Raw genomic sequence first — 27,344 nt, forward strand, 5'->3', positions numbered from 1 at the left:
ACAGCTGCTCCCATTAAAAAAGAAAAAGAAAGGCACGAGCCATACAAGACGAGCAAAGGACATTTCAAGAAAAGTGGACAGAGGAATTTTTATTTGTCCTCCACGAGTCGAACCCTTCGTGCTTAATGTGCAAACAAACCTGCTCTGGTTTCAAGCGAAGTCATTTGGAGCCGCATTTCTAAACGACCCATCCAAAATTCAACGAAACTTACGCACCTGGAAGTTAAATTAGTAAATAAAATAGAGCACCTTTCTTCTTCTCTTTCTGGAAAACAAAGACTCATACACAATGGTCAACTAACACAGCTGAACGATTAACTGAGGCATCTTTTGAGATCGCATGGATTTTGGCTCGGGCAAAGAAAACCTTCTTAGACTCAAAAGTTGTGAAACACTGCTTTTTGGCTTCAGTAGAAATATTGCTTGCAGAGTTTGACAACATCATCCCAGTATTAAGATAATCCTGCTTTTATTGAATGTATTGGTTGGCTGCATTGCATATTGTATGTTCTGGGTGGGATGACAGATTAATAAGCAGACATGCTTTTTATGACTGGATGTTGCTTTTCATACTTTGCGGTAAAAGTGGCTCTCCTATTGACTTTGTCCTATCAATGTGGCTCTCATGTAAAAAATAGTGAAGACTACTGGTCTAAACTAACAATCTTTTTCAATATTGATCACTCTACCAATCATTTTCTTGGTCAATGAATGAATGAATGGTCAATACATTGACAATATCATTTAAATAGGAAAACAACGTCTATCAAAGGTTTCCAAAGGTATTTGGTTTATTATCATAGAAGGTTTAGAAAACCAGAAATATTCACATTTGGGAAGCTGGAACCAGTGATATTTACAATTTTTACTTACTAAAATGTATTTGATTCTCAAAAAAGTTGCTGATTTATTCTCTGTTGAGCGACTAATTTATTAATCAACTAATCGTTTCAGCTCAAATCTGAAAGACTTTATTTGAAAGTTGAACTGAATGCAAGCGACAGAAAGAAAGGAACTTGTCTTCATCAAAAAGGATGCTCAATAATTTGAATGAACTCTTACATGTTCCAAACTGCCAGAACTTCATCCCAGAAGCCGTGTGTTTAACACAAACACATTTTACTACGCACCCTAAATCTATGTACCTAAATTTACTGGACATTCCTTTAAACAAAAAATAAATTCATATGGAGGAAATATGAAGAGAAGGGCTGAAGTACACCAGCTCTTATCATGGCTGCACCTCAGATACTTGTCAGGTCACTGTTAGGATCCCTTACTTATTAATTTATTTTAAGATTAAAGTGTACCTGTTCTGGTCTGTAGTGGCTCCAGAACATGCGTTGCCTTTTTGACTTGCAGGCTGACGGTGACCTGTCGAGAATGTGGTGTCTTTTCTGTAATAAAAGAACTGAACATGTTGTTTGTATTCACTGTTTTCTTCAGGTGCTGTGTATGATAACAGCTCCAGTCACCATGATCCTGTCCTCTCAGCAGGACGCCTCCTTCGCCTTCGCCTCCTTGGCCATAGTGTTCTCGGTCTACATCACCCTGGTGGTTCTGTTTGTCCCCAAGGTAAAGGCAGAACACTGTCCTCTCTTTATCTCCTTCCTGCAGATTACAGCAGCAGTTTACGTGTCAGACGTAATGGATTGCCTTTCATCAGGGATCTAAGTATAATATATCACATAATGACCTGTGTATTGGCCCTGCCTTGCTGTGTCAGCATCAATACCTGCTCAACTCTTCAACAGCCTGTTATGCTTTCACAGTTCATTTACTCTTCTCCAGACCAGTTTGATTGTTAAATATTTTACAAAGGGGAGGGAGTCATATACTTTATAGTACGTGGACCCCTATGGGTGATAAGGCCTGATTCCCTGTCTGTGCCAAGATACAATGTTTTAACTAGGTGTATTTTTTAATTTCGGATAGTGCCAGACCAGCTGTTTTCCCCTGCTTCCAGTCTTTATGCTAAAGTAGGCTTACTCTATCTCCAGCCGGCCGTTATTGTGGGACTTCAGTGTTTTAAAGGGTTAGTTCGGATTCACCAAAGTGCTGCTGTTAGCTGCTGCCCTCGTCCACAGCAGTACATAGCTTAGCTTCTGTGCATTACTCCAAACTGTGAGCGTGCCGACTGCCATCTACTGGAGACACAGAAGCACAACTAGACACTAGACTGCTTTTACGAGCAGAGGCACCACATCACAACTAGTCGGACACATCAATGCTTTAATGATATTCTCTAAACTTGTGATTGTGGAGGTGAAAGCAAACTTGATTAGTGAAAGTTACCATTCAAACTCTACTTTCTAAACATTCTATGTAATTTAACTTTGACATCCCTCACGTGCTTATTAGACTGGTGCTCGCCCTAATCTAAATGACCATACCATAACCTACAAATCACATTCTCTTAACATAAAGATTCAACATTTTGCACATCATTGTGTTTTCCAAACAGCACACTGTCAGTAGAATATTCATAAAACACACACATCAGGATTAGCATGCTCAGCACACATGTATTGTACTTCTTAGTGTCTGTACATACTGTATAATATAGATTTTTCTTTTTTTTTAAAGCATAAATAGACAAAACCTGTTTCTGATAGAAAAAACCAACACTGAGTAGACTTGTATAGACAAAAAGAGCAAAGACAGGACAAAGTCTTTTAATATAGACTATATGGTGCCTATTGTATATTCCAGGTTAGTATGGATGTACTACAGGCTGAGTTTAGTTTTGTTGTTTAATACACAAATATTCAATTGAAAACATGTTTATCAATCACCAACAATTTACTATTTGATTCATTGTGTAAATTATTTTTACATTAAAGCTCAACCTTCCCTGAAATTAAGAAATGAGTAAAAACATCAGTGAAGGGTCAATGAAAATGCACACGCAGTGTTAATATCAAGTTGCACACTCCTAGACTCGAGGCAAAAAGGCAATATTATGTCACCCCGCATATTTCAATTGTGGTAATTCTAAAAAACAAAAACAAAAAAAAAACACCTGCGCTCAGTAACAATACCCACAGTATTTAAATATATTCAGGTCACAAAAATAAATTAAGCATTTATACATCATTATTAAAGCTCTACAGCAGGGGTGGCCAACCAGTCAGAGGTTAAGAGCCAAACATGTTACTATGTTACTACAAAGAGCCACATCATACACACAGTCACAGATGCGCACCCCCCCCCCCCCCTTCTCTCTTTTGTTCTCAGCCTTTCTCTGTGATCCCTCACTCTCTTTCTCCCCTCTCTCTCTCACATAGACAACATTTAAATCTAAAACTTTATACACACACACACACACACACACACACACTCAAAGACCCTCCCTCCCAAAGACACACACACCCTCACACAGACAGACACACATAGCTCTGCTCAGACAGATTTATTGTAAATGTCACACACCATAATATTGAGAGAAATTGAATTAAACCTCTCCTACCAGTATTCAGAGGCCAGTTATTATCAACAATGAACATTGTGTCTCTCACACAAACTCTCAGTGTGTTTTATCTTCCTCTGCATGTTGCTTCTTTAAATTAGTGGGACTTTGACATTCCTTGCCTCGAACAATCCTCCTCAAATCTGGCTTGTATTCCGTTGTGGTCACTCGAAGCAATTCTTTCACGTGTGTGTCAGTCAGAACAGATCAATACTTTGATTGCACGTGTTTCAGGGTAGAACACACCGACTCACAGACGTATGTTGACCCAAACATTGATAGTAGCTTGAGTGAAGCCCGTTTGACATTGGGATATTTTTTCCATTGGCACAGTTTTCCAGAACTCAAGGGTCCCTTCCCTCAGAACAGGTTTCAGTCTTCCTCAGAAAGTTCAATCATCTCCAACTGGGACACCGCCTCGTCCGTGACTAGCGCATACCTGTCAACCCTCCCGTTTTTGCCTATAATTATCCCGTATTTTTAACCTTTCAGAAAGAAAAATAGGCCTAATTAAAAAAAGTGTAAAGTGGCCTCCGGTAGAGCAGACGGCAGTATTATGTTTAACTTTAGCTGAAAAACGTTATCCGCCAGTAAACACACAGAAGAAGAAAACAGGAACAATAACACAGAAGAAGAAGACGAGAACATATGATGAGAGTCACAGTGACCGGGAGATAGATGGAGACGCAGTTGTACCTGCCAAACAAGTTAAGACTTTATGCAAGTACCTGAACAAATGAGAGGAGACCTTCCCTTATTTAATAAAAGCAGAGTCGGGACAACTCGTGCTTTTTGTAAAGTGTGCCATTCAGATGTTAGCATCACACACGGCGGAATAAGAGATGTTCACCAGCATGAACAATCGTCCAAGCAAGCACGAGCACGTAGAGCACAAACACACACACTGTCAATGACTTCATGTGTGACAAGAACTGTTTCAGAGGCAAACCAAGAGACCAGAGCTGAGGGAAAGATGTCGATGCTTTGCGTCAAAGATAATGTAGCCTTCAGCTTCTGTGGTGATTTCAGTCGCAGTGTAGCGGACATGTTTCCAGACTCTGACATCGCAAGGAAGTCCTCGTGGAGGAAACACAAGCTCATCAATCATCAAATCAATTGATGATAACAACTCATCAAATAAAAAACATAAATCTTATAAACATGTCTGTACAAGTAATACATACTTTAAATAAACATGTATTTCCTGAATGTATATACCCGTCCCTTATGTGTTTACGTTTACATTGGTGGCTGACAGCTGTTAAGATATGGGCGGAGTCCGGCAAAACATTTCCCTTATTTTGAAATTCCAATGTTGACAGGTATGGACTAGCGGGGCTTTCAAACAGTCCCACTCTAATAAAACGTCCTATGTTGGTCTTCATATTTTTGCTTAGCTGTGCATTTTTCCCTGCAATTTTAGGATTGAACTCAGATAGTGTTTACTCTACGATAGGTGTCCCCCCCCTCGACGGTGATTGGTTCACTGCATCGCAGGCATTTTTGTGATTGGCTCTTGGGCCACATCAAACTAATTAGACGCACTGTCATGCTCTCATACTGACAGCACACATACACACACTCATAAATAAAATTCGATATGAACTGAAGAGCCGCATGAAACTGGGCAAAGAGCCGCATGCAGCTCGAGAGCCGCGGGTTGGCCACCCCTGCTCTACAGGGTAGTCTAAAAACTGACCCCTGATGAACTCCTTCAGTAACTGGTGAACATTGATGACAAGTCTTCACATGTACAGTAAGGAAAACCTGTGCATGATTTGTAGATGCGGCGTCTGATCACACGGGGTGAGTGGCAGTCAGACGCCCATGAGACCATGAAGACCGGCTCGTCCACCAACAACAATGACGAGGAGAAGTCCAGACAGCTGGAGAGAGAGAACAAGGAGCTCCAGAAGATCATCCAGGAGGTCAGTTCTTTCTTTCCCTTCATATTTACCACCTAAAGTAAGTAATAGATATTGATCTATTGAGTTTCAACATTTTAGTTTTAAAAAATATGACAAAAAAAAAAGAAAAATACTGGCTTTTTCCAGAGCTTTCAACCTCATCTCACAGCCTTCCTCAGTGAACAGTGTTCTCAGTTGTTATCACATCATTCCATGCTGTAAGTGATAACAATAGAGGCATTTCTAAGACTTTTATGCTTTTCTTTGGTCAAACTATATCCAAGTATGATCATAAAAGACTTTGATTAGCACACATTCAATTTAATGTACTTCTATTGTATTGTTTGGAGGCAGACATCTTGATTAAACATATCTCTAAACCTGGGTAAATTAAATCACAACTATTGGCAGGGTTAGATAGCTAGATGGATGTGAGCAAACTGACCCTTAAAGCCATGTTTAGAGAATCAGTCTGAAGCAAGCCTGGGACTTTGCCATCCACATGTTCTAGTCTTTCCAGATAACTCCAGTCAACTATCAAATGAATTAAAACATAAGCCTCCCATACAACAGAAGAGAATATTGTTGAGTCATTGTGACCATTTTCCCCCTCAGAAAGAAGAGCGTGTGTCTGAGCTAAGAAACCAGCTGTCTGAGCGACAGGCCCTGCGATCCAGGAGAAGAGCGTCAACTGTTACCAATCACAACCACAGCTCTCCATCCCTTGCCATTGCCCAGAGCAACCCCAGGTCCCTGGCCCCTCCTCCGGGGTACCCCACCCCCACCCCCATCTCCGACCTCCACCCCCTTCCTCCGTCCTTCGGCAACTCGTCCACCCTCTACCAGCCAGACAGCAAAATCAGCCAAAATAACTGCCACACCAGCCATCTGCAGCTGCTGTACAAGTGAGGGACTGGTGGACATTGGAGGGATGAGGACAGTAATGACATTCATAGCTACTTAGAGTCGGAGAAAATGGTGTACGAACCAAGTTTGAAAAATTAATCCGTATCTGTTTTAGGGGCTGACTCCAAAACGTATTCACCCATCAGCTGAGGCCGGAGGATAATCAGGTTTCGAGATGTTCAATATGTAATTTTATTTTCGTTTAGAAAAAAAAAGATGAACATACTATCTTGTAACTATTCTGCCAGTGTTTTATCATGTTCCATCTAGAGTTTGAGGAACCACATTGACTGCTTAGCCCTGGACCCCTGAGCTACAGTTGCTAACCTGTCAAACCTTCCATTGTAACACTGATTATGATGGTGGCAGATTTGCCATCGGAATTAGCATTTTTACCTTGTTTTTAGTCTAAAGAATACAAAAGCATCTTCGCATTTTTGGCAACTGTTGATTATGTCGGCTGAAATCACAACTATCACTGGATTTACCTTATTTAGAAGATTTACTTGCTTCTTAGATTCATCAGTTGGTTGAAAACTCCATCTGACTTATTTTAAAATACAACCCTTTAGTATTCACATGATGGCTACATGTGAGGTATATTAGTTCAATCAATATTAGTCTAAGTGTATGCTATATTTAGAATAGTTTTACTGCTTTGCCTTACCACGAGACAACCTTTTCCAATGGGGAACTGCCCGTTATATCCATCTATGCTGTCGCCAAAGCCATAAAAACAAATGTGTTTTTGTCAATGGAGTCTGGTGGCTCAGATAACAGCTTCAGTTCAGAAAGGGCTGTCTGACAGCAAGGTATAGTAGGGTCAAAATTCTGAATATAGAGCACTCTTAAACTAATATACATTTTTTTATAGGTGGCTGACATATGTTTTTCTTCTGACACCGTCCACATCAGCACATTGCTTTGGTCTTGTGCTCATGTCTGTTTTATCCAAACTGGGGGCGTTTGTAGTAGCATAATGTCATGTATATGTAGCCTTCAAGTGGACCCCTTCGAAAATGGCTCTCATTTTAAAATAAGATAGAAAACAATTACAAGTGTTAATAGCAAGCGCCGTTTTTATTTCAGCTGACAAAATAGACAGTCTCTGACTAGAAAGGAGAAGACTGCTTTAGTTCATTTGTGTGAAATTAAAGTCCCATTGTTAAAAATAATTTAGATGGTAATGCTGCTAACGTTATCATTGAAAGCTCGACAGACATAGCAACAGTAGCTAGAAGGGTCGAAGCATTGTTCATATCTGTACCTTACAATATTGGCTCCTAATGTGTTTAGATAGTGCTGTGTACTGTATTAAGAGATTGTAAAAAAAAAAAAAAGGACAGACTCCATGGTGAAACTTAATTTGTGACAGTGGTTGTATCCAAAACATAATCATTTTTGTCATTTTAGCTCTTCTTGTTAAAAGTTTGTTGGTGGTTTCCCATTGTTATTAGTCTCTGTTCAAAGAGATTGCTTGTCATTGTACATACTTGTGTGTTCATGCCAAACCTCATGGTGGATGAACTCTTAAAAGAAAAGTAAGCTGAGGACACTGCTGTCATCTGTCAGGTATGCACTGTATAAAGTGTTGGGAATACCACATAGAGAGCTGGAGGAGCATTACACGAGGCTTAAAGCATCAATTCAAACACTTACATGTGTCCAATGTTAGGCAGCAGCTGTGTCTGGGTGTTCAACGTTTCTATGGACAAAGTTTGTCGAAATGAAATACAATATTTCACCTGTCGACTGACGAGGCTTAAAGACGTCTTGTGGTTAAGTAATATTTGAGCTTTTTGAAGTTGTTCTCCAGGAGGTTTTGACATTAGAATATTTTTGCTCTGTATATATATTTGTCAAACATATGAGTTGAACAGAAGGTACACAGTGCATTTTAAATTATTTTAGCTCAGTCTGTGACGGTACTTTTAGGTACGGAGGTAAAACAAAGCAGCACCTTTTGAACCATCAAAACCATTCTGACTATTATCTTGGCCACCAAATAGCCACCTCATTGTTGTCTTTATTTAGCAAGAGATCATTCTGGCAGTCTGGTCATTTATTTGTTCAATGCACTGACAACATGAGTGTAGGAGACCAGTCAGTCAGTGAAAGAGAGATGTGGTTTTAAGAATCCTCAGCATGAATATCGGGCTAAAAGGAACATGTTTACAGTTAGAATGGGGACATGAGTTGATCCGTGTAGTACTTCCTAGGTCATGCTGACACACTTGGCAGTAAGATTGCCAATGGCCAATCTCTAATACTGCTTGTGCTAATCATTTCATGTCCGACTTGCTCTTTTGCAAAAAGCGTTAGATTAAATTGCCCAGGGTACGTTAGTGAGAGGCCGTCATATTGCCTCCTTTTACAAGTTCAGTTTGTTCCAGATTACTCATTTCCTCCACAGTTATAAACAAACACAGAGTTTCTGGTTATTCTTTAAAACAAAACCCACAGGCTGGAACTAGATTTCCCCTCAACATGCCGCTGCAGCATTTCACTTCTTGTTGTGTTCACTCTTCTGCTTTTTTGGTTTCACTTCCAAATACAGCTTTTTGTGGGGATTTTGTGGACAAACAGAAAGACTCCCTAATACAGTTTCAACAAATAACTTTTCTTGCCAGAAAGTGAAATTACAGCACATGTTTGACTTCTGTATACCTAATAATGACTTGGAGGTATAACAGAAATAACAGCATGGCACTTTTGGTTTCTAAGTGTGTGTCTCTCAGCTTTATGTTGCTGTGGCGAAACATGGGGGCTTTTATTGTGTGACCAATGTCTTTATTAAAACGACGCCTTTTGCTAAAACAACATGAATTTGTTTGGCTGCACTGTAAACAGATAGATCAGCTGCTCGTCTGTTGGATTTCAAAGTCCAAAATTACAAATGACAAAGTAGCTGCTCAACAAGTGTTTGCAGTATTTATCCAAACTTGTTGTTACCACAGTAATCACAGGTGTCCCTAAAGCAACCAGGACTAAACTCTTAAGGATTACAACTAGTAATGGTAATAGTACCTCTAAACTAAACGACAAAATGTATTGTTTGTTTATGCCTTCAAAATGTATGAAAGCATTTTCTGATAAGTCACCTCTGGTTAAGGTTTGCTTGCCTCAAAACCTTTTAGCTAGGGTTTTGTTAACAATGGTGGTCATAGTTTAAAGAAACTAACAATATCCATTCATTCAGGAAACAGCAGACTTTCATGTCTAAGTCGCACGACCTTACTAGCGTTTACTGTATTGGTAGCACTGGATTAATTGCAAGTGCCATGTAATGTTGGCCCTCTGCCTCTCCTTGTAACAGTTCTTTATTTTACTGAGGGTCTAGTTTTGGATTATAATGTTGTTTCTTTGTGTGCAATACTTGCTCGTAAGCACCTTTTTCACAGTCTTAAACTTCTGACAAATATATTGTGCGATCTCTACCTGAGGTATAGAGTTTGTCTTGACTTCCACTTTAGTTTCATGTTCTCTCTGTGGTAGCATAGCTTGCTTTAGAGCGTGGGTTGTCGTAAGCACTTCTGAATTGACTAATAACTACAGTGTTAGACGCAGATGTATGAACCTTGTGCAGTGCTCCTGCTACATTCTTCTCAAAGCGACCATGTGTAAATATTTACTGTATGTTAGACTGTAATGATGTATTTTTACTGTCTGTAAAGCAGTGAAGATGTAAGTGATGTTGATATGCACATGACAATATGCACACTGACTGTAAATAACGATCATGTAAATAATGATGACATTGGACTTTGCATATACAAACTTTATTTCATGTGGTACAGTACTCAAAATATATTTCTATATGCTATAATATCTGATATCAGAGATTATTTGAAATGCAAGAATGAAAATAAAACTAGTTGTTTTTCCCAAAACTGTAGATGATGTTTTAGCCAGGTCAGCAGCGTGGTCAGTCGGTATTCCACAGTGGTCCAGACTGAAATAACTCAACTACTACCATGAATGTGGTACAGACATCTGTGTCCTTGGAGGACCAGTCCACTTTTCATCTAGCGCCACCAGCATCACATGATTGATGATTCCTTACTTACATGATGTATTACTGATGAAGCTGGTGATAGAAAGGCCTAAGTAGGAGATCTTCATCAGAAGCAACAGTGTATGATCAAATGTGCATATTTTAAGTTGAAGTTTCTGAAGCGCTGAAAGTCATGTGAAGAGATTACACAAACTGGACAACTCAGAGCTGACCAAACACTACGAGAACGTGCAACCCAAAAGGGAGTGGAAAAGATTCTCGCTTTTAAAAAACAGAGACATACTTGTCTGGATGAAGAGGGCGTTCTAGTTGATCTGGTATGGAGATATGAACACTATCTTTTACATCAGATGGATGAAGTCAAAGTCATCATCTGTCGAATGATTGATCTGATATGTGATGAAATCTTATCTATTAAATTATTAAATTGGTTGACTTGGCCCTCCAAATGTTGAGTTCCCTCTCTAGAGTTAGATTTTAGGGTTTAGTTAGGGTTATATCGAGGCACTTCAAAAACAATTCACATAAAAGATCATATCAGTTTCCTCAGGTTGTGGTTGGACAGGTGCTGCACTTACACAAGCTGCATTGAGTATAATGCAGTCATTAAAGACAAAATCATTAGGGATTATTTTCTGGGGACCATTAATATTCATACACAATTGATGGCATATAAATTGATAGGCAGGTAAATTATTTGAAAGTTGTTGCAGTTCTTACAAGTTGCCTGCAGAGGGTGTTAAAGGTATTAGCTGAAATTAGGCCCTGTCAGCAAGACCAAGGAGCTCAGAGTTGGAAGGAGAGAAGGATCTACGCCCCCCTTGATATCAACCGGTTCTCGGTGGAGTGGGAGGCATTTACATTTCACGAGAATTGTACCATATACTACAACTAGGGCTGTGGTAGGAAGATGAGTGAATCAATGAGTAGGCATTATAAACTGGTCAACATGTCTTTTATTTAAATACCAATATCCAATATCTTGTTTGCCACAAGATAGCCTAATATCTTTCATTGTACAATAAACAATCTCTTGTACAAAAAAATTAAGAAAACCAAGCAAAAGTCATGTAATGTAATTTAACGGACCCATCGGCCTCACTATACCTCTCACTTCTCCCTCAGCCAGTCGCTGAGACAAACTAGCTTGTTTACATTCTCAGATGTCAAGGCTGCTCTCTTCTTTTGCACTATATATATATATATATATATATATATAATATATATATATATATATATATATATATATATATATATATATATATATATATGTGTGTGTGTGTGTGTGTGTGTGTGTGTGTGTGTATATATATGTATATATATGTATATATGTGTGTGTGTATATATATATGTATGTGTATATATATATATATGTATATATATCTATATATCTCTCTCTATATATATATATATTATATTTATATCTCATGTGTGTGTGTGTATATATATTGTTGTGTGTGTATATATATGTATGGTATATATAATAATAAATAATAATGTATATATATAATATATATATATTATATATATGTATATATGTGTGTGTATGCTCTCTATATAATATATATATCTAATTATGAAGTATAATATACATACATATACATAGACTATATAGTATATTATATATATCTATATATTATATCTATATATATATATATGTAATATATATGTGTGTGTGTGTATATATTATATAGTGTTATGTATGTATATAACTACCATCATTGTTATGATACAGTCTAGTTATGTGTGGTTGGGACTAAATTTCCCCATTGATCCTTTGACTCAAGACTCAGCCATGTGTTCTCTCTTTTTCCTCGGTTTCGCTTCCCTTGACCCGCGGAATCGGCTCCGCAGAAACCCGCCACCGCAGCATTCGGATGGCTCTCTGATCTCAGGACTTTCTTCTTTAATAGCAGGGGACCGAGCGCCTGTAACAAAGTAAACAAGTTTAATAGCAGTGGCTCTCCACAGCCGGCTAGCCTTCACAATAGGAGCTACCTGTTATGGGTATGTCCATGGGAGACCCAGGCGCAGAGCACCAGACCCTGGAAACTGAGTATGTGTCACGGCCACGCCTCCTGTCATTCCTTGTGTTTGTAGTGTTTTCCCTTTCCCCTGTGTCGCCTGCTTGTTTCTCTCTCTGTGTATGTGTCTGTGTTGTGGGCGTGTCACCCCTCACTTTCCCTTGATTGCAGTTCAGTCAACTCACCTGCTCCAAGCCTCACTCCTGCCATCCATTAACTGATCAACCCAGCAGTACATCAGCCCCAGTCTTCAGCCACTCATCGCTAGATCGCCTACTGTGTGTTTAAATTAAATTAGTAACAGCTGAGAGCTAAGTAGCCTTTCCATTCATGAACTGAACCTCCACTGGGTATAGTATATTATTTAGTATACATTAACTTTACACTAAGTAAGCATAGAACTGCTATACTGTTGTATGTATGAACTTGAGTTGATTTGTTTTTTATTTCCTGAACAGTATTGTGTAATCTGTTGTATTCAGCTAATGGGTAACATTAGGTTGTTTCACCAGGTGTTAGTATTGTAAACACAGAGTCGCATGAACACGAACCATCTTCTTAACCCGGCACCATCATCAAACACATTACCATCTCACAATAATCGTGAATTTGTCTTTTTAACATAGCGACACACGGAGAGAAGGACTCATAACACATAATGGTGACACTGGCGTGAGGCGTACAAGTGTTCAAACATGTGGATGCAGAAATGCAAGACTCGAAAACAGAGAGCAGGTAGAATGAAAAGTCTTTCATCAGCAGCAAGAGTTCGGCACACGGGAAGGCAGTCCTGAAACAGGCAAAGATATCCAAAAATGCAAGGCAAGATCTGAGTAAAAGTAGGTGAAGATGGTTGGAATCTGTAGAAAATCAATAGGAAAACACAAGGGAAAAACTTGCAACAGACAAGGGGAGCACAGACGGGGCTAACAAGTAACAACAGGGCTAATGAGGGACAGAGGGGGAAAAAACACAAAGGCATGAAGTGAAATAGTCAGGAAAAAAAGAGGGACATTTATTATGTACCAAACTACTATACTAAAATAGTTAACCGTAAAACATCTTGTCATTTTCACACGTGTTTTTTATACAGACAAAACAAAGTAGATTCATAAGTGATCTTTAAACAGAGCCAGCTTTGCCCTTCTCTGTGTCTTTATAACCTTATAGAGCTAGTGCCGCTTCAGTGCAGCCTCCTCTGCAAGACCTCAAACCCTTATCCCATCCAACTTTAAAAACAGCCACTCTATTTACCAGACTTCTGCCAAATCACGGAGAGATCACTAATCAGGGCTACCGGGCATAGGGGCCCCAGTTTGAGAAAACCAAAAGTGATGCACACACAGACAGACTAAGTGTCTCAATAGATAAGTGGTGGGATGATTTGTCTTTTCTTTTAATATATTTAAATGTGAAAAACATTGTAAAACTAAAAATATTAACTAAATAATTTATGTATGAAAAGAGAAAACTAAGTGAATGATTTTTCAAAAAAGTCCAGTAAATGCCACTCTGAGGTAAATACTTTCCACTGCTGGTGCGTGGTGCTGCTCTGTAGGCTGCTGGAGGAGGAAGCAGGGGGATTACCAGATTACCAGGGAGTTCCCCTTCTCCCTTCCACTCAGTGTAGCTGCTGAGGAACTGCTACTTCACTGGAAAGGTTCTCACCACATTGTAAAAAAACTACATTCCAGACAAATAGGAGTACAGAACCAGCAAAGTCATGGTATTTTAGGTAATACAAGAGCGATAATTGTCCACCGTCACTAGTGATGAGATGACAGGAGCACTCTTTAGCTTTTAGCTGGAAAATAATAGTGATAGAGTTGACTTGGGAGTAAAAGGTATGAGTGAATAGTCTAGGGATCAGGTTCTTATCACCCTCTCCTCAATCACTCATCCCTCATATTCAAACTGCGGCCCTCTTTACCCCAAGAACCCATGTGGCTTAAATTATTTTCCAGCTCACATGAGAGGCGAGAAATTGGGCTGAGAAGCAGTCCACTGAGTTCAAGAACACAACCCCAGCAACCAACTGTCTGTCTGTCTGACAGTCTGTATGTCAGTCTGTCTGTCAGTTCACTAGAGCAGACTGCTGAGACTCTGACAGTCTAAATATCTCTGCTATCTTATAATCTTCATGTGGAGCTCAGATATGTGTGTTACTGTGTCCATGGGGGCTGTACGCTCCCTGTAACGTTATGTTTTCATAGTTTGAATGGTGGATTGGGTCAGTGTGTCACAGACGAAGGAGCGACTCATGTTTTTGTTACGTCCTCCGCGCTGACATATTTCTGCTTCCAGGGAGGGGAGCATGCTGCTGCTTTGGACGGACGGGCTGGCTCTAGCTGTTAGCATGCTAATTTCAGTAAATATATTGTAAACACAATACATAGACATTTTTGACAAAACGTCGACACTGTTATCTCTTCACATTCTGTTGATAATGTTAGTTCATTGTTTTTCTGGCATAGCTTACATATTGAAACTTCAAACACTAACCCCCATTGGACATACACGTTTAAAGTATGTAGCGTACTCCATTGCATGGCCTGCAGCTGTAGTCAGCAAGGATTCATACATTTACTAATAACAAACAGAAGTGTATTTGTCCAAACAGAATTTCGGCGAAATTGTGAGTGTTCAGAACATATTGAGATTGGGATGGACAGCAAGAGGTTTTTATCAATGTCTGTCTGTCTGCCTGTCAGTCTGTCTGTCTGTCTGCCTGTCAGTCTGTCTGTCTGACAGTACAGGTTTTTGTGTGTGTTTTAAGGAAACATGTGACAGCCTCTTTGACAATGCACAGTAGGAGGTAATAGCACATTGTGGTTTCTTTAACCCTGTGGTTGACAAGTCGACCATAGTACTGCAACTTCCTCCCCACCAGCATCAGTTGATGCTTTCATCCAACCATCGGCAGTTGCTGCATTTAGCAACTTGTTTGGGTCTGTACGTTTTTAAGTTCTACATTCTGAAACAATGAACACAACCCTCGCTTGCTTTTCTTCTCAAAATGATTTTTTATCTAAACATTTTTACAGCACCACAGTCATCATTCCATTATCTGCAAATGTCAATACATAAACAATACAATGACAAACAGCTGATCAAACTGATTATCTGTTTCAATAAATAATCTAATAAATTATATATAAAATACTTTTGTGAATGAAAACACACACACACACACACACATAATTAAATACATAAATAAATAAATGCATACATACATACATACATAAATGAATAAATATGATAATGTTATCTTAAATAATAATTTAAAATATATTTCTGTCAACCTGTAGTGACACAATAAATACGCAACAGTTATCGGTAATTTGCAGTACAGCAAAAGGTACTGACACTAATGCGAGTACAAAGTACATAACATTATAGACCCATATAGATATTTATGGTAATACATTACTTCACAGTCAGCTATTGTGTTCATTGATACAGCTAACATACAGAATCTTGGTTTACTTTAAATGACTTGCTAAAAGTCTATACTGAAAATTGCAATGACTGTTTAGTGCAGTGTAGACCTTCAAACATTCAACAGTGTAAGTGAGTTCATGCGAGGCAGTGGGCTTCAGGCCTCACAGTGGAGCCACCATGAAGACTGACGGCTCTTACATGTACATTCATATCTTCACCTGTTGCCCTTAGTCCACTGACCTCACAAGGCAAACACACCAAAGAAAGTCTTCCCCGGCTCGTCTTCCAGGCCCGGCAACATCTTTTCTTCCATCACCGTCTTGAGTCTGTCCCCTCCCTTCAGGCTGAACACAGCTCCCATGTACACGGCGGAGTACCAGCTCCCCTCATCATCCCGATCGCTTGTGGCTCTCATTTGGCAGGCAGTGCGGACAGAGTGCAGGATGGTCTGGTAAGACCCAAACGAGCTGGACCAGCGCTTCACAGTGTGACTCAGGTGGACCAGGGGCTGTGAGAGGTCATCAGCTTCACTGCTGCTGCAGTGAATCTGGAAAGACACTTGGCTGTATACGAAGTAGAGGCCATTTTGAGGAATCACAATTTCATTGTTGTAGAGTTCCAGCCCTCCCTGAGAGTGGGACTGGTCAACCTGATTCTTCCATTCCACTGAGGTCTTCACGTCGGGGTTATATTCTCCTAATTAAAAGTGGAAAGAGATGGTGAAAATAAGAATTGAATATTAAGGCAAAGGTTTGAAACATTTTTAATTTTACTGTTGAGCCCTTACACATCCATGGCACTTACTGTATCTAAAAGACTACAATTGCTTTAATGGGCCATAAAACTTTCTAAACAATTCACATAATTTCTTCAAGAACCAAATGAACCTGATCAAGAAGCTGTTGAATGTCCTTAAGTAGCACTTAAACTTCTTCAAGAAACCCGAGAACTTTCTCAATAAGGTCATAAATGTCTTCAAGAACTTCCTGAAGAAGCCCGAGAGTTCAATCAAGAAGCTCCAGAACTTCCTTAAGTGTCACTAATTCTAACCCTAAAGCCTCAAAGACCAGTGCTTTCAGAACTACTGATTAAAAAAACAAAAGTTAAGATTCTACGAACAGAGTTTAATCAAATATTATTTAATCATTTCAAATATTTACCTTCTAAATGAATTGCTGCTCTTGGATTTGAAATGTGCCTCAATTTGTGGAGAAGTTCTGGAAAGAAGAAAAGATGGTTAGACAATAACAGCTGTTTTATTGATCTGGACAGTCTGATGAGATCAGCCCGTTATCAGTTAGTATATTATCTTAGTGTGGACCCCACCAAGAGTAGCTAATGGGGATCCTAATATATATACAGATGATATCAACTATCAATTAAAAGTACCAGTTTTCAACTTTTTACAGAATGAATGGAAACTCACCAACATTGGCTTCATCTTGTCCTGAGCCCTGTTTGAAGAAGAGAAGTATAGAGAGACTGTTATAGAATGGCTGGGTTCAGGTGAGTTGTACCACTTGCTGTGAGAGACATCCAGCCCTTCAATAAATCAGAGAGTATATTATAAACATGTAACCATACCTTGGCATGCATATTGAAGAGGAGGACTGCAGCAGCAGCAGCAGCAGCGAGGCAGAGTGTGAACACCAGCAGGGCTGTGGTTTTCGTTGAGCTGGGTTTGAAACTTGTTGTTTGTTTCCTGGCTTCTGTGTCGACAGTGGCTTCCAGCAGTACCTTGCATTCACCTTCCATTGTTTTGAATGTCACTTCAAGTCAAACTGAGCTCTCAGAAACCTTATTGGGAGCTGTCTGTCTTTACAACTGTCACTTTGGTTTGTGGACTGACACTCAGCGAGTGTCTCTTTTAAAATCAATTGCCTCCTGGGAAACTCCAGTGATGTCACTGTTTGTGAGTGAATGGAGATTTGATGAGGAAGAAAGACCCAGAGCAGGAGAGGATCTTACATACCACACACTCCTACACACAAGGCATGTATGACTGTGTTATCCCATGAGCACATACACCTGTAGAAACCCCTTTTACATCTCAGTGCATACACACCTACAAGTCTACAGAAACTCACACACAGACAAGGATACACACATAGTGACACATGTTCTCAAACACACATACACTCACATTCTGCCATACATTACATGCCAAAATGCACTTACAAAAACTACAGGAAATCCACAAAACTCACCTATGTACGTAGATACAATAAAAAAAAAAAGAATGCACATTTTAGCCAATCATACCACATGTAATGTTAGATGTTTCCGTATGTTGTGGTGCACAGGTCATCTCTATGTGGGTCAAATATATGGATACCGTGTTAAAGTGTGAGGTAACAAGCCACAGACACATCATTCAGTTATTCATCAGTGTGTGCCAGAGAAATATTGGTCATAACATTAATATAGGATATTGCACTATTGCAGGATGTACATAAGCCTGAAGTAAAAATGAACTGCAACTGACTTGTCATTGTGAATATCTACAGTAGAATGTTTCACTTCCATTTTGTTCAAAAATAGACCGATTCAGCTTGAAGAGTTGTAATGTGTGTCAACATATAAATACAGTACAATGTGAAAAGAAATTGTGATCATGCTGTCCATAAAACTCAAGTTTCTGATAGATATACATTGTATTGGAATATTGTATGTGATAGCTGACAAAAAGCTGTGTGACTGCAGAGCCTTAATGACAAAACAATCTCACCACAACATTTAATAGCTGTACTGGGGTTATACCCAGTTATGAAATTGTAGATGTTTAAAATGTCTGACTTTGAGTTTATTTTGGGGCATGCATTGCCTTTATTACAGAGCTGTCAGTAGATAGATTACAGTAAAGAAAGAGTAGGGAATAACTTGCAACAAACATGGACAGGACTCTCTTGAAAAAGAGATTTTTAATCTCAATGAGACATATCCTGGTAAAATAAAGGTTATAAAAACATCCCTGGCTGGACGAGAGATTGTTTCTAATTTCTGAAACCTCGAGGCCGCCAGGGCATCATCTCATAGCTAATATATATATATATATATATATATATATATATATATATATATATATATATATATATATATATATATATATATATATATATATATATATATATATATATATATAGTCATATCTGTATTCAGTGTAACCCTAACCCCATAGAAATATAGCACAACGTCAAAAGCAAAACTGATAAAACATGTTTTCAAAAAATACCTATATAAACCTATAGATAGATTCAATTGGAAATTAAGTTTTAGATGTAAAATATGACTAAAAACTGTCTGATTACCTGAAACTAAATATTGTTTATAGTCCTTCATGTTAACATGGTGTCTATGACAACATCACCATAACTAGCAGTAACAGCGCATATGAGTAACAGTGAGTGTGGATTTATTTTAGGAGACAGGAGTGTGTGGGGGGGAGTTAGTCAGAGATCCACTCAGATCAATGAAATTCAATTCAAACCATAAATACCAGCTTGAGGTAAAACAATTTATGTAAAACTGTTGGTCTGTGTGTCTAAGATAATTGTGGCAAACAAGTTTATAATGCTACTCATTGATTCATCTTCCAAAACCCATTTGAATATTTTGAAATGCTTCTCACAGCAAATATTGATATATGAGATTAATTTAGATTAATTAATCACAAAGCTTGTAATTAATTAGATAAAAAAGGAATCGCTTGACAGCCCTAATATATACATATACATATATATATATATATATATATATATATATATATATATATGTATGTATATATATATATATATTTATATATGTATATTTATATATGTATATATATATATATATATATATATATATATGTATATATATATGTATATATATTTATATTTATATATATATATATATATTTATATTTACATATATGTATTATATATATATATATATATCTATATATATATATATATATATATATATATATATCTCTATATATATATATATATATATATATATATATATATATATATATATATATATGCTTTAGAGAAAGCAAACTAACAGACACAAAGACATCCATCCTAAACTATCCCTTCAGTGTGGAGTTGGATTGACTTCTTTGGATAACAAATGATAATCGCTTAGCAGAAATACCAGATTTGGATAAGCACCAAAGTCTAATCAGTAGCTTCCTGGACACGGTTCTATCTGCCACCATAGTTCACACTTTTCTAAAATCCAAACCTTCATGGTAGAGATAATGTGAAAGAAAATATGTTGATTTAATCAAACACATTTTACAGTTTCAGTTTTTCATATGTAACAGTGTATGAAGTTACAGTTGCGCAAATTAGCAGCAGTAGTCAAATTAAGGAGGCTGTGAGGTTGTACCACAAACCTCATACCAACCATGTGACTCCATAATAGATCATGAGACTTTTCATTCTTTACAGGAACTACAAACTTTAACGGCCACATTCCATGTCTACAGAAGGTGAATCTTTCATACTCAAAATGTAGTTTGGGTGGTGAGTGAGAGGTACTAAAGGAGATCACTGATGGTAGATAAGATGAACCTGTGTTATTTAAAATATATCTGAAGCTGACCAGGAGACAGGTTGTAAACAGTTAACAACATTTAAGACAGTTTAGCTAAAACCACTTATTTTGGAGGGTAAAACTATAGAATAAATCCTAAATGTCTATAAATAACTGAAGGTGAAACTTATAGCTTTGACCACGAACGTTTTTTTTTACTACAGTTTCACTTGACATCTCATTCAGTGAGAATTACTTTTCCAGTGAGGGTGATTTCAGTAGGAGGGGGAGATGCCTGAGAACAAGAGTAAGGTAAGGAAGTGAATAACATACCCCCCCCCCCCTCTCATTTTGCATCTCATTTTGCATTAGGATTTGAATAAGAAGAAAAAAAACTCTCCCCTGAGCCTCAAAAGAATTCACAGTGGAGTTTCTTTACACTTTTATACATTGCCCAGATTCCTCATTACAACATGAGAGTATAAATCCACAAATCCCTGGAAGCTTTGGTGCAAAAAGTCTCTTCTCTCACACATTGGAACTTGATTACATCAGTTATATTGTAAAGTCAATTTTAATTTCATGTGGTTGATTTTAAATCTGAAATAAGGAAGGGCCAACATGCAGGTAGGCTTAAAGTATAAACCAGAGGAATTTCCATTTGGGAGAGTGGCCAGATTTGTCTTTGGGGTTTCATGATGAGGAAGCAGTTGTATGTGCAAAAAAATTTGTCACTAGAAACTGAATGTTTGAGCTTGAATATTCTTCCTTATTTGACAGTACAGCTGAAGAGACAGACGGGACAACACACACACACACACACACACACACACACAGTTGGACATTGGGAACTGAATGTTATATTGTGAAATTGAATTAATTTGCTATGAAACTGTATTTGATCCTCACTGAAAATTCAATTATTCCACATTAATTTCTCACAATTCAAATTCAGTTCTTGCAATTCAGATTCAGTTTACTGAGACACACATCCAGTGTTTGAGGAAGAGCAATCCAGTGCAGATTCACACAACTGCAGACTCCATAAGCCTCTCTTACACAGAGATTCTGTTATGAAGGTCCGACATTACATCATCTTTGCTTTTTACACTGAACCAAAGTGTTTGCTGGTGCTTTGTCCCTTTTTGACTCGTCTGTGGGTCAACCTGCATTACTAGACAGTGAGTATCTGCCATGCCGGCTGTCCCTGTTACACAAACGTGTAGGGGATGGGGATGGGGGCTACTTACTGTATAAAACATGGCCTGGCTTTTCGAAAATTGGGCAAAGAGGTAGAGCTAAGAGTTAAGGCGGGCCCAGGTCATGCAGCAGAGCAGACAGCTACCGCTAGCAACCTGAGACGACGTCCACCTGTCCCTTCCAGCCTCTCCCTTAATAATGCGTAACTTTAAGCTTTAAACTTTCAATATCATTAAACGGGTGAGTTTAATACGATACCGGGTGACCTTAATCTATGGGGCCCAGTCAGACCCGACAAACAACCATAGCTTTGTACGTGAGCTCATGACCCTAAAGAATTAGCTAATCTTTTTCCAGCCACTAGGCGGGTAAAGGCCTTGGCATGCTGACCTCCAGCTGAAGAAACTTGCCATTGTTACATGGACAGTTAAGGAACGGCGCAAGGCTCACCTCTATGTGACTATGTGTCACCTTAGTCTAAATTTTGATGATTCATTTTGTAGATGGCTCTTGAGATATGTGGCCATATGTCTTGGAAACTGGTGTGAAGTTTCAGATCAGTCACCTGACCTGGTAAATTGGATCAGATGGCCGGCAAGACTACAGATAGACCTGCTAAACCCAAAAGGTAGTGAGGGTGAACTCATGGACCATGTTCAAAGACTCCATTGTGGAGGCAGCTGCTCTGAGTTGTGGCAAGAAGGTGATCAGTGCCCAGCAGTACAGTGTTAAACCAAGAATCTGGTTGGACAGTAAAATAAATTATTAAAGTGAAGAAAACATTATTTCCAGGCACCATCAACTGGAATGTCACCTTGATGCTGGCTGAGAACAGACTGGAGGGATTACAATATCCCATCTGTGCCTGGGCCTTGGGTTCCCACTTTCAGTATTTCCTTGAAGGCATTTGTGTTGCAGGCAGTTGAACTCATGAAAAAAGTGACAGTAATTGCGTAGAAAGAAAAAGAGAGCTTCATGGAGAGCATTTCAGATCCTGGCTACTGTATCACCTCCACACACCCTGAATCAAGTTGGATTGTCGATTTTGAAAAATTGTCGAACCCAATTCGGACATGAGGATTGATGAGATTGGTGTCACTGAAGTCAAACAAATACTTTTTATTTTTATTTTGTCATATGAAATACTCATTACTGTTGATTTACATTCCGATATGCTGGCTCTGCCCCTATAATTTATATGTAAACTACCTTCAGTTTGTCTTTCACCTCACACATTAACTCTGGAGATAGTCTTGTTATTTGTTTTTTCTGTGTGTGAAGTTTCTTCCTTTACCCTAACCCTTTCTGAGGCATTTTCACTTGTGCTTTTAGCAAGATTCCCCTATTACTTGTCCTCCTCAGTTTCAGGTAAAGAAGTGCATCACTCAAACAACAATGTCAACCACAAGAAAAGGTGATAATGTGGAGGAAGGTTTTAGGTTGATTCAGTGGAGAGAAGGGAAGGTGTTTGAAGACAGCAGAGGGAAACCCCCACCCTTTCTCCAAAGAAAGTTGGTCACTAAAATGACTTTTGTTGGTAGTAGTTTAGGGCATCTAGTCATTTTTCTTTATAATTTTGATAAAGAAAAAAAAACCTGTAAACAAATACAGCATGTATCTACACTACATGCCCAGCAGTACTGTATGTGTAAGTGCAGCCTGAACGTGTGTCATTTTTGGACTGAGAAAGATAAAGGTTAGAAGCCATACTCGTACTCACACACTTAAGAATAAATGAACATTTCAAATGATTTCAAATGCTCTAAATTTAAGAGAGCTCCAGAGGTCTGAAGTTGGTTCAAAGGAGATCTTAGATGACTGCAGCACAGAGACGGAGGTGAGGGACACCTTCTGAGATATGTTATGGGATAATTATATTAAATATATTTTGGTCAAAATGAATAATAAGATAGCTGAAGCAGAAGGTATGATTCCCCATCACTTTATCTTTCTTCTTGTTGTGTAATGATCAGGGGTGCAAACAACAAGACTAAAGCTTCCATGGATTATATCACTTTTAATGCATTTTTACTGCTTGCACTTGTCATACGTATTAAATACTCCTTTTTAGATTATTTCTCTGATGAACCGCTTCTACCAGTGGTAGGATTTCTCTCTGAACTAGTTTGATTTTCATTTTGTTTTAATTTCTGTCAAATTCTGGTTACATCATTCCTATTTATATATTTATACTTTAGAAGCAGAGTGGAGGTTTCTTTCGCAACTTCACCTACTTCCGAGGTGCATGGAGATGAAAAAAAGTCTGAAGAAGTTCAAACTTGTAGTTTATAGAACAACACTTGCAGTTAATAGAACACTTGTAGTATATAGAACAACACTTGTAGTATTTAGAACAACACTTCTAGTATATAGAACAACACATGTAGTATATAGAATAACACTTGTAATATATAGAACAACACTTGTAGTATATAGAACAACACTTCTAGTATATAGAACAACACATGTAGTATATAGAACAACACTTGTAATATATAGAACAACACTTGTAGTATTTAGAACAACACTTCTAGTATATAGAATAACACTTGTAATATATAGAACAACACATGTAGTATATAGAATAACACTTGTAATATATAGAACAACACATGTAGTATATAGAATAACACTTGTAAGTATATAGAACAACACTTGTAGTATATAGAACAACACTTGTAGTATATAGAACAACACTTGTAATATATAAAAAAACACTTGTAGTATATAGAACAACACTTGTAGTATATAGAACAACACTTGTAGTTTATGGAACACTTGTAATATATAGAACAACACTTAGTATATAGAACAACACTTGTAGTTTATGGAACACTTGTAATATATAGAACAACACTTGTAGTATATAGAACAACACTTTTAGTATATAGAACAACAGTTGTAGTTTATGGAACACTTGTAATATATAGAACAACACTTGTAGTATATAGAACAACACTTGTAGTTTATGGAACACTTGTAATATATAGAACAACACTTAGTATATAGAACAACACTTGTAGTTTATGGAACAACACTTTTAGTTTATGGAACACTTGTAATATATAGAACAACACTTGTAATATATAGAACAACAGTTGTAATATTTAGAACAACACTTGTAGTATATAGAACAACACTTGTAGTATATAGAACAACACTTTTAGTATATAGAACAACACTTGTAGTTTATGGAACACTTGTAATATATAGAACAACACTTGTAGTATATAGAACAACACTTGTAGTTTATGGAACACTTGTAATATATAGAACAACACTTAGTATATAGAACAACACTTGTAGTTTATGGAACAACACTTTTAGTATATAGAACAACACTTGTAGTTTATGGAACACTTGTAATATATAGAACAACAGTTGTAATATATAGAACAACACTTGTAGTATATAGAACAACACTTGTAATATATAGAACAACAGTTGTAGTTTATGGAACACTTGTAATATATAGAACAACACTTAGTATATAGAACAACACTTGTAGTTTATGGAACAACACTTTTAGTATATAGAACAACACTTGTAGTTTATGGAACACTTGTAATATATAGAACAACAGTTGTAATATTTAGAACAACACTTGTAGTATATAGAACAACACTTGTAATATATAGAACAACAGTTGTAATATTTAGAACAACACTTGTAGTATATAGAACAACAGTTGTAATATTTAGAACAACACTTGTAGTATATAGAACAACACTTGTAGTATATAGAACAACACTTGTAGTATATAGAACAACAGTTGTAATATTTAGAACACTTGTAATATTTAGAACAACACTTGCAGTATGTAGAACAACACTTTTAGTATATAGAACAACACTTTTAGAATGTAGAACAACACTTTTAGTATATAGAACAACACTTTTAGTATGTAGAAAAGCACGTGTAGTATAGAACAACTTTTGCAACTAGTTATATCCTACAATTATATGTGTAATTTCACATGTTAATTGCATGGTAATTGTATTTAAAAAAACTTAAATTACAGAATGTTGTAACATGTAGGGTACGGGACAGATGTAGGACTAAATCCTCAACTCTGATGGGTTATTTCTGCTCTGATGTAATAAATCAGATGATCACTGCTACTGCTATGTTATTCCTACACTTCGCTGTAAGTAGGATTAAGTCACTTGATAAATGTGTCTTATTCTTGACACCCATTCCTAGGCGTAATTAATAAAAATATGATATATAATGTATGTGCTCATGGCTCTGTGCAGGCCAGTTGAATTACTTTGACACCAAACTGGGGAAACAATTTCTTGTACAGGAAAGGGACAAACACAGACTGTTGCCACAACGTTGCAAGAATGCTATTGTCTAGAATATCATTGTATATTGAAACATTAATATCTCTTTTCAATTAAAAACTATGAAAAACAACCCCAGAGCAAAAGTGTGTGGCCACATGGTGTATCTATATCTTTTCTTTTTTTGCGGAAGTCATCTGATCTAAACAGAAGTAGTGAACCTACTGACCTCTTTCCAATGAGGAAATTAAATTAACCAAACCAAAAGATCAGAAACTATTTCAGTCATATGAAGGACCAGTTAGCACATGTATCTGAGATAATGGGATTTTGGAAAACAGGAAACACCAGAGTTATGCAACAGTGGCTGGGTAATGAGTCAATGCAGGATTCCCTTAAAACATTCTGCCTGTCTGGGTGAGGCAGGTGGAGACTCAGAGTGGATCAAGAGGAAAGAGAGATGGAATTGGTAAAGAGTCTGGAGTTTTGTAGAGGTGGGTGAAACCAGGTACAAAAAAAGCTGAGTGAAACCTGTGGTTTCCTGTCTCCTTTTCTAAAGTAAACCGCAGAGCTGTTGCATACGCAGAATAGGTGTTCCTCTTGTGAGGCTTGTTGCAACAGAAACACTTTTTCAACATTCATGGAGGAAGGGTATATCACAACAGTTTGACCTATATTCATAATTCATAGTCGCTGACAACATATTTGAACTGATGCGGTAAATATTTTCTGTATTCAGCATTAATATTGAATTCATTACGTTTTATTTGGTCATTTCCAAGCAGAAAACTTTGTAGTATAAAATGTGGAGTTAAAGTAATAAAATGGTCATGGAATACTACGTTCCCTTTATTCCACTGTTACCATTTCTACTAAAATCTACTTCTGCTTCTAAGAATACTAAAGCTGCTACTCCTTGAACTATAGATTTGTACTTGTACTTTGTACTTGCTTCCTGTTTTATTTTTTAAATGTTCACTCCCCCTTGTGTCATATATTGTTTTACTTCATATTCTTGTGTTTTTTCCCACCCTAAGAGTTTTAAATGTTGATTTATATTTTACATAGATTGTGGCGATTGTATAGATAATTTATACTTCATATTACCTGCTTGGTTTTCTGACTATCTATTGAATATCACTTAAAAAGTGCGGTGCAATCATTCGGATTGATTATACATATTTTATTATTTATAATATGTGTACTTATTTTGCTACTTAAATTGCTTCTGTTTAGTGGTGTATAGCTAAACTTGCTCTAACATTTTGTTTTGTTTTAGGGAGAAGGAGACAGAGGTAGAAGAGAGGAGAGGAGGAGAGCAGGGAGAGGATGGAGAGCAGGGAGAGGATGGACAGACTCTTCTCTCTGCTGGAGAAACTTGTTGACAAATGAAATGTAAATTAATTTAAATAAATAATATATGTAATGATGAATATATTGTGTATTTAATTTACGTGAACTATAAATTAAAATTAATGAAAACATAATTGATTTCAAGGGTCAAGAAGGATATATTTTGTACATATGACTTATTAATTTAGAAAAGGGATTATCTCATTTAGAAAATGACCTATC

General features: G+C 37.5%; 2 protein-coding genes across 7 annotated transcripts in view; one reads left to right on the top strand and one right to left on the bottom strand.

Moving 5' to 3' along the window:
• Positions 1 to 10,729, top strand: part of gabbr1b (gamma-aminobutyric acid (GABA) B receptor, 1b) — a 138,312-nt gene extending 127,583 nt beyond the window's left edge. For 3 of the 6 annotated variants that reach the window (XM_029442596.1, XM_029442602.1, XM_029442600.1), the window contains 3 exons: positions 1,447 to 1,575; positions 5,254 to 5,397; positions 5,992 to 10,729. In XM_029442596.1, coding sequence (XP_029298456.1) covers positions 1,447 to 1,575; positions 5,254 to 5,397; positions 5,992 to 6,285 — 567 coding nt within the window. In that variant the 3' untranslated portion in view covers positions 6,286 to 10,729. The remainder of the gene's footprint in view (positions 1 to 1,446; positions 1,576 to 5,253; positions 5,398 to 5,991) is intronic. The other 3 variants (XM_029442597.1, XM_029442598.1, XM_029442599.1) reach the window with 2 other exon arrangements.
• Positions 10,730 to 15,620: 4,891 nt separating this feature from the next.
• Positions 15,621 to 17,598, bottom strand: tnfa (tumor necrosis factor a (TNF superfamily, member 2)). The gene is made up of 4 exons (XM_029443151.1): positions 17,347 to 17,598; positions 17,189 to 17,216; positions 16,923 to 16,979; positions 15,621 to 16,458 (listed from the first exon to the last, which is right to left on the bottom strand). Exons 1-4 carry the CDS (start codon positions 17,515 to 17,517, stop codon positions 16,004 to 16,006), a joined length of 711 nt encoding a protein of 236 aa, XP_029299011.1. The 5' UTR covers positions 17,518 to 17,598; the 3' UTR covers positions 15,621 to 16,003.
• Between the last annotated feature and the right edge of the window lie 9,746 nt (positions 17,599 to 27,344).

This window comes from Cottoperca gobio, chromosome 11, assembly GCF_900634415.1.
Source record: "Cottoperca gobio chromosome 11, fCotGob3.1, whole genome shotgun sequence".
In the NCBI taxonomy this organism is placed as follows: Eukaryota; Metazoa; Chordata; class Actinopteri; order Perciformes; family Bovichtidae; genus Cottoperca; species Cottoperca gobio.